This window comes from Bos taurus, chromosome 1 (assembly GCF_002263795.3).
Source record: "Bos taurus isolate L1 Dominette 01449 registration number 42190680 breed Hereford chromosome 1, ARS-UCD2.0, whole genome shotgun sequence".
Classification (NCBI taxonomy): domain Eukaryota; kingdom Metazoa; phylum Chordata; class Mammalia; order Artiodactyla; family Bovidae; genus Bos; species Bos taurus.
Window position 1 is genome coordinate 141,422,763 of NC_037328.1, and position 15,782 is coordinate 141,438,544.

Sequence of the window (15,782 nt, forward strand, 5' to 3'; positions counted from 1 at the left end):
CAAAAGAGTCAGACATAACTGGGCACACGGGCACACACACACACATCTGCCAGTGAAAATCTCTCAGTCCCTGACTTTTTCATTTATTCAACAACTGTTCACCGAGCATCTAGGAAACACTGGGCACTGTCCAAGGTGCTGGATGGATGAAGGATGATGAACCACAGGTGGGCCCCTGTGGTTGGCTCACTCTCATGGGGGTGCCCCATGCTTGGATGCTCTCTGGGGAAGATATACTGGAGTGTGTAAAAGATGCACAGTGGGGACCTGCTTCCTCCATGAAAGAGCCCCTGGAACCCCAATGTTGGCAAAGAGATTGGAGCAGTGAAAAGCCAGTGACTGTCAGAATGCTAGACCCTTGCTCTTTGAGAAGGCAGATTTTTGTCCTCGTTGCTATATTCTGGAAGAAGTGGAATGTGGTTCTATAGGAGGCTGCTTGGTATAGGGAAGGAGGTGGGGACTTCCAGCTCTCAGCAGCATTTCTTCTAAAGCAGGGATGATGGTTCATATATGCTTCTGATTCATTTTCAGTTGTGCTTCGAAAGTGCAGTGCATTTCCCATATTTGTGTGTGTTTTCTGCATCCATTTATGGGGTTGAATAATGTCCTCTGGGGTGAGACTATATTTGCAGTTTGAGTTGAACCCAAGGAGACCGGAGGTGATGCTGGAAATTCCACAGATAAGGACACAGCAGGGGATGTTGTGTGTGTGAAGTGGGGCAAGGCGTTCAGGAGAATGGTGCACTAAGCCTTTGCCTGTCCATGCTTTCAGGGTGGATCCTATAAAATTTAGAGGACAAGTGACTGTATTTTTTTTTTCCTTTGTGATTAAGACTAGGAGTTACAAAGAGAAAGTCATGGTCCTGGTGAGAATTCAACGTGAAAAATGTCTATTTCCAGTTCATCACACAGAAAAAGGTGTTGATGGCTCAGAAACATTACTTGAAGCCCCACTCAAAGTGTTTACTGCTCCCTAGAAATCCATTCCTTGCCTGACTCTGTGGCTGCCTCGTTTACTCTCCTCAAATCCTGTCTTCTAACAGCAGCCAAAGTGATGACCAACTTGGCTGAGCTGTGACTCCAAACTGAATTTTCTTGAAATCTGGCTTCTGCTGACGCAGCTGGGGAGTATGACTGTGCCCAGCGCCTGGGCAGTTAGAAGTCATCTGTGTAAGATAATGCTGTCTGTGTTTTGCTGTGACTTTCTCTGTTTTGTGTCGCCCGCCTCTGCAAGGGGGGACCATGTGCTGCGAGGCAGAAGTAAGGACGGGGGTGTGTGGAAAGGACGTGCTTCTAATGTGATGCAGAGGCAGCGGGTGGAATTCCATACCCGGGAAAGCAGAGTGAAATGTCTGTAGAGCACGTCCCTGGTCACTGGGGCCATTATGCCCAGGAGAGTAGTCCTGGGTCTGCTCTGCCTGTGGCTGGTTATGTAGGAGCATTGGATGTGGATGTGGGATGTCAGCTGGGAACCTGGCCTTCCAGGCAGCTGGTCTTTGCACACACATCCTGCTGGGCTGTTGGGTGTGTGTTTGCCAGAGAGACCCGGGAAAGACTTGTAAAAATGGCATGCTTTCATGAGTTGTCGTGAGCCTGGAATTCTGGGTTTGCTTTTGTTTTTTTCTTTCTTGTTCATCTCTCTACTAGTTTCACCTAAGCAAATTAAAAGTTCATCCTACCTTAAGGAACATTTAAATCCAGGATGTGAAATCAGAGCTGAGAACATAGGCCATGTGTGTTACATGTATTATTAGGTCAACTTGGACTGTCTGCTGTCAGGACAATGGACTTCATTCCAATGAAGGGTGAGATTCTGGACCTTGCTGACTGCCCATATGTGATATTATGATTTATGTGAAGAAACACATATTTATACAGAGAAATATGTATTTGGTCTTTGTCTCAGTTCCTGGCACAGGGCACCCTTGGAACTTCCTCAATAATAAGGGTGATAAAGACACCTTTGTTTTCCATAACAAGTCCCTTTCAACCATACCTGAGGTGTGTCAGTGAGATGGCTTTTGGAAAGTCCCAAAGGATGGGGAGCCAACCCTGAGAGTAGAGAGCTGGAACTTTCAGCCTCATTTCTAGGGAAGGGAGAAGAGTTGAAGGTTGAATCAGTCATCAGTGGCTCATGATTCAATCAATCAACCCAACAGGTGCGTGTTCAGTTACTTCATGTTCTGTTCAGGTGTGTCCAACTCTTTGTAACCCCATGGACTATAGCCCACCAGGTTCATCTGTCCATGGGATTTCCCAGGCAAGAATGTAGGAGTGGGTTGCCATTTCCTTCTCCTATACACTTTTAATTGTGTTCTGTCTGAAATCAATGCAAACACCTATGTAGTGAGACCCTTCAACTTTTATAGTGACTATGTGTTCATAAATGGAATTAAGAGAATTCATTTCCTAAAGTCACAGTGCATAAATGGGTATTTACTGTCTCTCAATTCAGTATGAGAAGCCCAAAAACATGTTGAGGAGAAGAAGCCAGAACCTCCTGCCAAAAATCCCACATGATGCCATTTATATAATGTCCAGGAACCAGTGAAACTCGTCCGTGGTAATAGGCGTCAGAGAGTGGTTGCTTCTGAGAAACAACGGGGATTGACTAGAAAGGGGCATAGAGGGGCCTTTGGGGAATAACAGGAATTTCTGTATCTTGGTTTGGGAGAACACCATGTCAGAACTCTCCAGTGGAAAATCCAAGATCTTTCATTTTTATTGTATGTAAATGATAATTCATTAAAACTTAAAAAAAAAAAAAAAATAGCGATGCCTCTGACAGTTGTTTCCAGGTCCTGTGCAGCAGAGATGAGGGAATACCCACTGCCAGAAGGTGTCTGGGGAGGTGCGCTGGGTGTGTGGGGTGGAGGTGGAGGTAAATGAGGATTTTCAGGTGAGATTGGAAAGGCAGGAGGAGGGCTGCCCAGCCAAGTGACAAACCAGCCGACAGTCCAGGGTGAGAAAGGGCTCTGCCTGGTTACCAAGTACTGCTGGCTGGAAAACGAAACCCCAATTATTCCACTGAATTTATCTTCTTTTAAGGTTTGGTGTGTATCTGAAGCTAAACTGATCTCTGCCCTTGCAAGCTTCACAATGGACTGTGTTTGGAATTCAATTTTTCTAGCAGCTTTTTAAAAATATTTCTAATCCATACGATTTCTCCAAGTAACAAATTGTTCTCAGCACTTAAGGTTTAAGAGAAGTATTCAAGAGTGTTGCCCTAAGCAAGTAACCTAGTGGTTTCTCTGTTTTTCCCTTAAAAACAAAAGCTGCAGATACTCGTTGACACCGGAAGCAGCAACTTTGCCGTGGCTGGGGCCCCACATCCCTATATCGACTCTTACTTTGACGCGGAGAGGTGAGTGATGGGTCTGTGCCTGGGGGAGCTGGGCTGGGGGGCACCAGATGGATGCTTCAAAATACACTAGGAGATGCAGCCAAAAGCTGTTTCATTTTAGGGAGGACATGTTCATGTATATGTCTGTGTACGTATGTGTATGTACAAGTATCTGTGTGTATGTGCATATAGTGGTGTGTATATTTGTGTATGTATGTATGCATAAGTGTATGTGTAGGTATCCATGTGTACATGCATATGGTGGTATGTATATTTGTGTATATTTGTGTGTGTATTTGTGTATAAGTAGATATCTGTGAGTACGAGCACATTTGTTGTTGTTCAGTTGTTGTCATGTCCAACTCTCCGACCTCAGGTACTGCAGCACAGCATCAGTTTCCTCTGTCCTTCACTATATCCCAGATGTTGTTCAAATTCATGTGCATTGGGTCACTGGTGCTATCTAACCATCTCATCCTCTGCCACCCTCTTCTCCTATTGCTTTCAATCTTTCCCAACATCAGGGTCTTTTCCAATGAGTTGGCTCTTCACATCAGGTAGCCAAAGTACTGGAACTTCAGCAACAGTCCTTCAGTGAATATCCAGGGTTGATTTCCTTTAGGATTGACTGGTTTGATCTTCTTGCAGTCCAGTGGACTCTCAAGAGTCTTCTCCAGCACCACAATTTGAAAGCATCTGTTCTTCGGCACTCAGACTTCTTTTTGATCCAACTCTCACATCCATACGTCACTCCTGGAAAAACTGTAGCTTTGACTAAGCAGACCTTTGTCAGCAAAGGGATGTCTCTGCTTTTTAATATGCTGTCTGCGTTGTCATAGCTTTTCTTCCACAGAGCAAACGTCTTTTAATTTCATGGCTGCAGTCATCATCCACAGTGACTTTGGAGCCCAAGAAAATAAAATCTGTTACTATTTCCACTTTTTTCCCTCCTATTTGCCGTGAAGCAATGGGACCAGATGCCATAATCTTAGTTTTTTGATCGTGGAGTTTCAAGTAAGCTTTTTCCCTATCCTCTTTCACACTCATCAAGAGGCTCTTCAGTTCCTTTTCACTTTCTGCTATTAGAGTGGTATCATCTGTATATCTGCAGTTGTTGGTATTTCTCCCAGTAATCTTGATTCCAGCTTGTGATTCACCCAGCCCAGTATTTCGCATGGTGTGCTTTCAATTCAGTTCAGTCACTCAGTCGTGTCTGACTCTTTGAGACCCCATGGACTGCAGCATGCCAGGCTTCCCTGTCCATCACCAACTCCCAGAGCTTACTCAAACTCTTGTCCATAGAGTCAGTGATACCATCCAACCATCTCATCCTCTGTTGCCTACTTCTCCTCCTGCCTTCAGTCTTTCCCAGCATCAGGGTCTTTTCCAATGAATCAGTTCTTTACATCAGGTGGCCAAAGTATTGGAGTTTCAGCTTCAGCATCAGTCCTTCCAATGAATATTCAGGACTGATTTCCTTTAGGACAGACTGGTTGGAGCTTCTTGCTGTCCAAGAGACACTTAAGAGTCTTCTCCAACACCACAGTTCAAAAGCATCAATTCTTCGGCGCTCAGCTTTCTTTATAGTCCAACTCTCACATCCATACATGACCACTGGAAAAACCATAGCCTTGACTAGATGGACCTTTGTTGGCAAAGTAATGTCTCTGCTTTTTAATATGCTGTCTAGGTTGGTCATAGCTTTTCTTCCAAGGAGCAAGTGTCTTTTAATTTCATGCCTTCAGTCACCATCTGCAGTGATTTTGGAGCCCAGAAAAATAGTCTTTCACTGTTTCCATTGTTTCCCCTTCTATTTGCGATGAAGTGATAGGACCAGATGCCATGATCTTAGTTTTTTGAATGTTGACTTTTAAGCCAGGTTTTTCACTCTTGTCTTTCACTTTTATCAAGAGGCTCTTTAGTTCTTCTTCACTTTCTGCCATAAGGGTGGTGTCATCTGCATATCTGAAGTTATTGATATTTCTCCTGGCAATCTTGATTCCAGCTTGTGCTTCATCCAGCCTGGCATTTCGCATTATGTACTCTGCATATAAGTTAAATAAGCAAGTGACAATATACAGCCTTGATGTACTCCTTTCCTGATTTGGAACCAGTCTGTTGTCCCGTGTCCAGTTCTAACTGTTGCTTCCTGACCTGCATACAGATTTCTCAAGAGGCAGGTCAGGTGATCTGCTACTTCCATCTCTTTAAGAATTCCCCATGGTTTGCTGTGATCCACACAGTCAAAGGCATCTGCATAGTCAATGAAGCAGATGTTTTCCTGGAACTCCCTTGCTTTCTCCATGAGCCAATGAATGTTGACAATTTGATCTCTGGTTCCCCTGCCTCTTCAAAACCCTGCTTGTACATCTGGAAGTTGTTGGTTCATGTACTGCTGAAGTCTAGCTTGAAGGATTTTGAGCATAACCTTGCTAGAATGTGAAATAAGCACAATTGTACAGTAGTTTGAACATTCTTTGGCATTTTTTTTTCTTTTGGATTGGAATGAAAATGGACTTTTCTAGTACTGTGGCCACTGTTGAATTTTCCAAATTTGTTGACATATTGAATGCAGTGCGTTAGCAGCAGCATCTTTTAGGATTTGAAATAGTTCAACTGGAATTCCATCACCTCCACTAGCTTTTTTCCTAGTAATGCTTCCTAAGGCCGACTTGACTTCACATTCCAGGATGTCTGGCCACACCATCATGATGCACTGAGTGGTGTGTATATTTATGAATATATGTATATGTTTGTGTATGTGTAAGCATCTCTGTGTACATGCACATGAGGGTGTGTATATTTGTGTATAGATGCATATATCTGTGTAAGTGTAGGTATCTGTGTATATGCATATGACTTCACAGTTAGTATGCATATGATACACACTTAGTGGTGTGTATATTTGTGTATATATGTATATATTTGTGTAAGTGCAGGTGTCTGTGTACATGCAGATGGTGGTGTGTATATTCGTGTATACAGGCACACATCTGTGTACGTGTGGGTATCTGTGTGTTCATGCACATTGTGGTATTTACATTTGTGTGTGGTGTGCGTGTGTGGCCTGATGTGCTGATATGTACATCCACTCCAAATGAATCCATTGCAGGATTCTCCTAACAGCCTTGGTGTGTTCTCAGGAGCTCTGCTTTATAGACATTCAAGTCAAACTTGAATGTTTTGTAGTCAGACCTGAATTGCAGGAAGCTCATGACCCTTAGACATTTGTTGAACCCCCCTAATCCTCACGAGGAGGTGGCCTGAGCAGGGCAGGGCTCATTGGATCTGAGTGTGAGACTGTTCCGGACAGTAGCCTGGCATTGCTTGGAAAGCCACCTTTGTGTCACCTGAAGTTTGGTGGCGTCAGTCAAGGTGTGGTTCGCTGAAACCATGTCTGTGCTGGGAGGTCTCTGTGGTGAGAGAAACCCATGACTCACTTGGAAAGAACACACTGTGAGCTCAGAGCACTCAGGCCCGAGACGGGGCTCTGAGCTGGCAGCTGTGGGCGGGGCTGTGAGAAGGGGCGGAGCCTGGATGGAGGTCTGGATCCAGGCCAGCTCTGTGTGTCCAGGTCCCTAGACTCAGCCCTAGGAAGCTTCGTGCGGTCCTGGTGTGTGTTACTGTTCATCTCTGGAGGAGCCCTCGGGGTCAGAGTCACTCTGCCCCAGATACTTGTTGCTGCCCTAAATGTATGCACCTTTTAATTTCATATCCATTTTTTGTGACCCTAAAATTTAGACTCAACAGATAAAACCAGTAAGCTGCCACGTGGTTTGCTGTTTAGGCTCGTAAACAAGCATGTCACATTTCCCTGCTACCAGTGCTCTCTCCATCTTTCCTTTTCCACTTTCTTTTCCCATAGTCTTTTGTTTCAGGGAATAAATCCCATCTTTTTTGAGGGGGAAAAAAAGAAAGGAAACACAGGAGAGAAAGTAACAACTGGGGAATTTCAGCAAATCCCCAGCAGCATTAAGGCAGGAGTGCCCATCTCTTCCCCCATGCATCTTGGTCTTTGTTTGGGTGGCACAAGGAGGCCACCTGTGTGTCCAGCTGGAGGGAGGGATGGCTGGTGCTTCATGGACCCCTCCTTCAAGGAACTTGGAGCTTAGATTATGACTCAGTGTGTTGATAACCTTTGATCACCGAAATTCCAGGTGCACCTCCAGGCTCATGATGCTTTGTGAAGACAGATGTAAGCCCTGGAGCTGTTCTTGGGACTTCAGATGCTTGTGAAGTGGGGCATGGGCTGTGCAGCCAGGGAACAGAGGCTGGCTGATGAGCCCCCAGCTACCCTTTGCCCTTTCCCCACTCAAACTGTGATTCATCCAAATCCTCTGCCCCAAACAGCCCCCTCCCCTCAACTACTCCATCATGTGACAGATTTTGGAGTCAGTCCAAACCTCTCATTTTTATTCATGTAGCATAGGAGGTCTGGGAACCAAGAAAGTGGACCAGGTTCAGGCTTCTAGGACAAAAGGTCTGCAAACTTCAGCCCTGGGAGCTCCTCCTTATAGTAAGTGCTGTGTTCGCTCTGAACCAAGATGCAAATGTAATAAAACTTATCTTCACGTGTAGTTCTAAATGCCCTGACACAATCTGCAGGGATTGGGGGTGAGTAAAAGGAATTAATTTATTGTGGTGATCAGCACCACAATATGTAAACACGCTGGGTAAGAGTCACGTGAAGCTGGGTGATGCAGGAGGCTGTGAGCGTCCCTCTGGCCATGCAGTGCACAGTGCAGACTGACAAACTGAATTAAAAGAGAATCAGACACCCAGAACAGCTTGGTTTAGTGATGTCAGTTTTCCAGATCAGTGAAGAATCTTGGTATAGATTCCCCACAGGATTACCTTCTTCAATCTACACAGTAGCTGCATACCTAGAAAATGCAAATTATATTAAACTGTGTAGAAGATGTTGATCTTGGTGGTGAGGCAATCTTGGCCCCATTTTTTCCACTACAAGATTCTTCCTGGTCCATACATTCTCCCAGTTTCTCCATGCCTACTGGGGTTCTGCCTGCCATAAGACAGAGCAGACATCCTTGGAGCTCAGATACATCTTTAACAGGTTTCCTCCCCAGAGCAGTTTTGTTTTCCGTCACAGATCTGTAGACACATGATACAATAGAAGAAAATAATAGTACAGCATAGTGAAGCCAAGTTCGAGTAATGTGTATATCTACCTTTTAGATTGAAATGTGCAAATCTAACACCATGGGTGGATATTTTCTTGGTTCCCAGACCTCCTATGCTACATGAATAAAAATGAGAGGTTTGGACTGACTCCAGAATCTGTTCCATGATAAAGTGGTTGAGGGGAGGGGGTTGTTTGGGGCAGAGGATTTGGACAAACCACAGTTTGAGTGGGAAAAGGTAGCCAGGGGCTCATAAGCGGGTAAACAGCACAGCCAGTGGTCAGTACAAATCAGAGTGTGCTTGCAACCCAGTTACCCTTTTGCTGGGTTTCCTTGATTACAGGTAAAGAATCCACCTGCAATGCAGGAGACACAGGAGATGCAGGTTTGATCCGGGTCAGGGAGAATCTCTGTAGAAGGGAATGGCAACCTGCTCTGGTGTTCTTGCCTGAAAGGTCCTGTGGACAGAGGAGCCTGGTGGGCTGCAGGCCAAAGGGTTGTCACAAACAGTACCTGACTAACCACACACAGGCACGCACCCGTTTGCTATGCAGATGCAGATATGGAAGCATTCAAGGGTAAACACTAGTCAACATTACAAATACTGCATTCAGTGCCATTTAATATGTGTACAATATTTAATCAACGGTAGACAACTGGCTTCTTTCTCATTTGCCTTTGACTTTGTTCATTGCTGGCTTGAACCATAATTTTCTCAGCCTTAGTAGGACACAGCCTTCTAACTTTCCTATTAGCCAGGTTTGAGTTCAGATTTCAGGTGGCTCCTGTATTTCATGCTTAAAGATTGAGCTCCTCTGCCTCCTTTGCACCTTATTTAATGTGAAGACTCCTGGGAACATTCGTGACTCCCATGATGGCTAGCCCTGCCATCCTGCTAACCACACAGGAGAATTCGGGGCTCCCTCTTAGCTTTCTGAGCACCTGAGGGTCTCGTCTAGATATTTCTCCTTTGTGAGCAAACAGAGAACTAGCAGAACCTGCCAACATGCAGGGGAGGCCCCAGACTCCCCTGCTTTGTCAGTGTCGCCCCCACTGGCACCTCCATTATTCAGACTTCAGCCTGCCTTCTCATTTGCAAGTATTGTTGAAATTTATTTAGTACCTTAAAACATGACCCGCTCTGGCCTTCTAGCCCTGATACTGCCTTTCTTATAAAGAGATCTATTCTCCTCCTATCAGTGCAGGAGACATGGGTTTGATCCTGGGTCAGGGAGAACCCTGGAGAAGGAAATGACAACCCACTCCAGTATTTTTGCCTGGGAAATCCCATGGACAGAGGAGCCTGATGAACTACAGTCCATGGGATTGCAAAGAGTTAGACATGACTGAGCAACTGAGCATGCATTCATTCTTCACCTGGGCTTCTTCTTAACTGAATCAAATGTGAAACATCACATTTTGAGTTTTAGGCAAGTTCAGTCACCTGCATTTGTCACCAATACAAACACACATGCTTTGCAGGTTCAATCCTTGCTTTGATTTATGCTAACCTTTCTCTCCTTTCTTCTGTTTTTCCTAAATAGTTCTCATAGGTTTATGTCAACACAGATGCAATATTGTTAAGATATGAACTATGAACATAATTTATATAGTAAATTATAAACAATTAAGTTGCCTGATGCTTTCAGCTCACTTTACAGTTGGCCTAAGCTACACCTTCCACCATGGTATTTGATGGAAGCCGAGAGAATGTTCTACTTCCTCTCTCAATTTTTGACAAAGGTTTCTTTTCTGAGATGCAGCTTGCTGCCTTGTGATGTTTCTGTATCTGCTTGTCCCTCTGATCTCTCTTAGTTATAATAAGGTTTCTGGTTGGGTTTGTCAGCCTCTGATTCAAGTCCCCCAGTCTCTGGATATTCAGGTTTAACGCTTCCTGAAACATGTCCCAGTAATTGGAGATTTGACTTGGGGTTCTTTGACAAGATCTCTTTGATTTATGGAATCAGACATCAGGCTGCCATCAGTCATCTATGCAGCTTTGTCCCATCAGAAGCACTCTTTTCCTGGTGGTGAATGTTCCAATGAATTACTATACAGCAAAAAGGCAATCATGTATTTTTTTAGGTGTACTTCTTTTTTAGCCAGTAAAATAGTCTCCATCCAAGTGGCTTGATGAGAGATTCAGTATACTCATCCCCCTGACCTTATACTAATCTACTCAGAAATTAACTATATTTTCACTAAAATGTCTCCCCCTCCTATATTCCATCTGGGGTGCAGCTCACAGAGTAGTTATGGCAAAAGAACAATTTCTTGTCTTCAACTGATGCTTATGAGTAGAGTTGAGATATTAGAAAATTATGCAGGTTGTTTCCTTAAGGAGGCTGACCCAGGCCCTTGAGATCTCATGCTACATCTTTCCATCTGATGATGACACACATTTTTCTTGATTATTTAGATAATTTCTTAAGTTTGTCCAGGAGGGGTCTTGCCATATTGGGGCCCTGAAGCATTTGCCATCGTTGAGTATGTTGATGACCCTCCGGTGTGAGCAGAAGCCCCTGGGCTGGTGAGTGGCCCCACTGACTCTGACATGGTCACTTCCAGACCTTGGAAGAATAAGACAGGTATCTGGTCACCTGGTCCAAGTCCCTTATCCCTGAGGTAGAGTCCAAATTCTGAAATGTGCAGAAGGCCCCCAGGGAGGTCTCAGGCAGAATTTTCCAGGCGACTTAACATTCTCTTGGGGGCTGGTGGTTTTGGGGAGCCAGAGTCGACTGAAGGATTCAATTCTTTTGATCTCTGCCCTCCCACCTCCTCCCTGTATATGTTCTGAAAACAAAATGGGTTTCTTTAAATTAATAAAATGTTCTGTGGTTCTTCTCTTCTCAGTTTGATTGATTTCACTTTTCAAGCCTGCGTTCCCTTCAGACTTGTATTAGAGTCAGAAAGTCTCCTGAATTTGGTTCGAAGTGATTCTGTGGCTGTGGGTGGACTCTTTCCTAGCTACTCACATCCTTGATGAATGGCTGTTTATACACACCCAGAATGGATGCTGCAAAAAAGGAGCATGTCTGGGGTTCACTCTCAATATAGTTAATTAATGTCCAAAACAGCTGAGAACCAAAGCATTTTAGTGCCAAGAGGTGGGATGTAAGGACATAAACATGGAGGAATGCATAGTTTTTAGGTCTAGTGCTGAAACCTACGCGTTAATAACATTCAGAGCTGCTTGCAATTCATCTCTGGGGTTTTTGCTCTTTGAGTTCGAGGAGCCCAGGGAATATGAGCTAAGAATTACTTTTTTCTTTCATTATCTACAACTGTGCTTTCTACAAGGGTAGCTACTAGACACAAGTGGCTATTTAAGTTTAAATTAATTAATGTTAAATACAGGCTCATTCTTTAGTCAAACTATCCAGATGGTCCCTGACTTAGATGGTTTGAATTAGCTTTCAACTTTACAATGGTGCAAAAGCAATACACATTCAGTAGAACCTGTACTTTGACTTTTGAATTTGTTTTTAATTCTTTTATTTAACATTAAAGAAATTGAGACCTATGGACCAGAGTTTCTTAATCTCAGCACTACTGACATTTTGGGCTGGGTGATTCTTTATTGTCGGGGGCTGTCTCGTGCATTTGAGAATGTTTACAGCATCCTGGTTTCTGTTCCGTTTGATGCCAGAAGCTTCCCTCTCACACAGCTGTGACAACCAAAAATGTTTCCAGACGTTACCAAGTGTCACCCGGAAGGCAAAACAGCCTCTAGTTGGTAATCACTGTCGTAGAAGCTAAATCCAAGTTCAATCATTGGACAATGCAACATTAAAATCCAAGTTTGGTGCTTTTTATCCCACTTTCAATGGACTTGTTCCACCAATTCTATGGAAACTCATGGTGGTAAGATGGCTGATGCCCCTCCAGATATCACATATACATTTCCAGCAGGAAGATAGGAGGCTAACAAGTAACAAGAGGCAAGAACATTCCTCCTAAAGTGGCCATCTTTTTACTGAGAAGGAATGCCCTCCCTAGTGACTCTTCCTACATAGCATTAGTCAGAAGTGTTTGCATTTTGAATTTTGCTTCTGCCAAAGCTGGCAGGAGGGGACAATCCTGTCTCGTGATGCTGGGAAACCGCAGCCAAAGCTCCCTGTCAGCCCTGTGATCATGAGGGTAAGCAACCGATATATTGACAGCTGGGAGGACCCAGACAGACATTCTGCTTTGTTCACTTTCAATTTAGTAATCAGTAAATTAGAGGAGATATTCAACATTTTATCATAAGCTAGGCTTTGTGATAGATGAGTTTGCCCAACTGTAGGCTAACGTAGGTGTTCTGAGCACCATTAAGGTAGGCTGGGCTGAGCTTAAGATGTTCAGAAGGTTCAGTCCATTAAATGCATTTTCAACCTAATGATAATTTCAATTTACAATAGGTGTATCGGGATGTAACCCCATTGGGGAAGATCTGCAATCACATTTCAGGTGCTTTGGAGCCACCTGTGGCTACTGTATTGGAAGCATAAATAGAGAATATTCCTGTCATTGCAGAAGCTCTATTGGACAGCCTTGGTCCAGAACACAGAAGAACTCCATCTTTTAGAAACCTGGAAGGCTCTTCCCGTCCCTGCACCATTTCAGCCAAGTCTTACCTGAGACTTGCCCCCTTTTCCTGGAGGTTGTTGGACTTCACAGTGAAACAGTTTTGGATATTGAGAAAGATCATAGGAAACATTTTCTAGGAAAAAGCTTACATTTTCTAATAGCAGCTCGTAGATTGAATAAAGGTAGCAAGTGATTAGACAATTATAATAATAGCACCTACTCTTGTTGTGTGCCTGCTGTGTTCTGGGCTTTTGTTCTAAATCCTTTACAAAGAGACTCACAGACTTGGCAAACGAACTTACGGTTGCCGGGAGGAAGGGATAGTTAGGGAGTTTGGGAAGGTCATGTACACACTGCTATATTCAAAATGGATAACCAACAAGGACCTACTGTATAGCACAGGGAACTCTGCTCAATGTTATGTGCCAGCTTGGATGGGAGGGGGGTTTGGGGAGAGAGAGTGTGTGTGTGTGTGTGTGTGTGTGTGTGTGTTAGTTGCTTAGTTTGCAACCCCATGGGCTTAAGCCCACCAGGCTCCTCTATCTATGGAATTCTCCAGGCAAGAATACTGGAGTGCGTTGCCATTCTCTTCTCCAAGGAATCTTCCTGACCCAGGGATCAAACCCAGGTCTCCTGCATTGCAGGCAGATTCCTTACCATCTGAGCCACCAGGGAAGCCCGTGGGGGAGAATGGAGACATATATATGTATGGCTGAGTCCCTTTGCTGTTCACCTGAAACTGCTAAAACTTTGTTAATCAACTCCAATAGAAAATAAAAATTTTAAGTTTGAAAATAAAACACCTTAAATAATGATAATATATTCATTCAAACAATAAATGGTTTATAGTATTAACTCTTTTAATCCTTAGAATTAACCCTGTGAAGTGTGGTGCTATTTTGTCCCTACTTTTCGGTGGAGGAGACTGAGGTATAGAGAAGTTAAATAACTTAGCCTGGAGTCACACACAGCTCCTAAGTGGTTGAAGTGCTATTTGACCCCAGACAGCGTAACTCCAGCTGCCTCCCACATCTTTGTAAGTGGCACCAGAGTATCCAGAATGTTCACCCATGAGGGAAATAGCAAACTGGTCAGTACACTGCAGAGGACATTCTGCCTAGAAGGGCAGCCTGGTTAGAAGGGCAGCCTGGTTCATGCTCTTCTCAGTGACCTCAGCAAATTCTAATGAGTTTTCTGTGGGCTCACCAGGCTTCCCTGGTGGCTCAGATGGTAAAGGACCTGCCTGCAATACAGGAGACCTGGATTCAATCTCTGGGTTGGGAAGATCCCCTGGAGGAGGGCATGGCAACCCACTCCAGTGTTCTTGCCTGGAGAATCCTCATGGACAGAGGAGCCTGGCAGACTACAGTCCATGGGGTTGCAAAGAGTCGAACACGACTGAGCGACTAAGCACAACAGACTAAAAATTAAAAAAAAAAAACACAACTTCTCAAAAGAAAGTCATGGCACTATAGATTGTTGGTGGGGATAACTGATTTTCTAGATGAAGAATTGGTATATTAGGGCTGGCAGGCTACCTCCAGCCTGCCGCCTGTTTTCCTAAGTAAAGTTTTGTTGGAACATGGCCACACATGTTTGTTTAATATGTCACCTGTGGTTGCTTCTTCTCTAGCAGAACAGAGTAGGTGAAATGGAGATCACGTGGCCCACAAAAGCTGAAACATTTACTTTCTGGCCCTTTAGAGAAGCTCACCAGCCCTGCGGTGGACCGTATTCTCTAGGCCTTTCAAAATAACCAGCCTCTTCTGTTAGCAATAGTGCTGATGTTTTGAACTTGAAGAATGACCCTAAATTGTCAGAAAGGACTGACATTTCAGTATTTTCATTGCTTTTCAACCTAATGTGTGCAGCCCCTGCTGTGTGCCAGGCATCACTGAATTGGTGCCGGCGCTCAGCCCTGGCACGAAAACACCAGTCCTCAAGTGCCTGCATTTCAGTGGTCTGACTATGTGCTTTCTGTAAGTAATCTCTGGTGGGTCCCTTAGCACTCCATGTGCCTGGGGTCCATTCACGCTTACTTTTCTGCCTGTGCTTGCTGTTGTCAGAAGACATGTGTACACAAAATGTTCACCTAGTGCTGCTCTCTAAGACTGTGGTGGAGTTAGCTAAAATAGTCAGAAAACATTAAAATTAAACATCCTTTGTATTTCATATCCCATTATGGAGTTAGAATAAATTAAATTTCTCTAAAATGTGTCTGCCAGACATTTTAAAAATACTTTTTTTCCCCCTGATTATAAAAGTTATATATGCAGAAAATATGGAAGGACCTAACCACAAGAATGGCAATGGCACCCCACTCCAGTACTCTTGCATGAAAAATCCCATGGATGGAGGAATCTGGAAGGCTGCAGTCCACGGGGTCGCTAAGAGTCAGACACGACTGAGCGACTTCACTTTCACTTTTCACTTTCATGCATTGGAGAAGGAAATGGCAACCCACTCCAGTGTTCTTGCCTGGAGAGTCCCAGGGACGGTGGAGCCTGTTGGGCTGCCGTCTATGGGGTTGCAGAGTCAGACACGACTGAAGCGACTTACCAGCAGTAGCAATCACAAGAATGAGAGTTCCCTGCCACAAAACCCCACCACCCAGAGGTAGCCCTGTTAGTATCTGAGTGTAATAATTTTTTTGAAGAAGATTGTGCCACATATACAAAGGTTCCTTTTATCTTAATTTTTCTCTGTCATTGAAAATGTCTTAGTCA

At 44.1% G+C, this 15,782-nt stretch overlaps 1 protein-coding gene across 1 annotated transcript in view; it reads left to right on the plus strand.

Moving 5' to 3' along the window:
* The window catches only part of BACE2 (beta-secretase 2), a 105,551-nt gene that overhangs the window by 41,166 nt on the left and 48,603 nt on the right, over nt 1-15,782 (plus strand). The window contains exon 2 of the mRNA NM_001206062.3: nt 3,276-3,364. Within this exon, the coding sequence (NP_001192991.1) occupies nt 3,276-3,364 (89 nt within the window). The remainder of the gene's footprint in view (nt 1-3,275; nt 3,365-15,782) is intronic.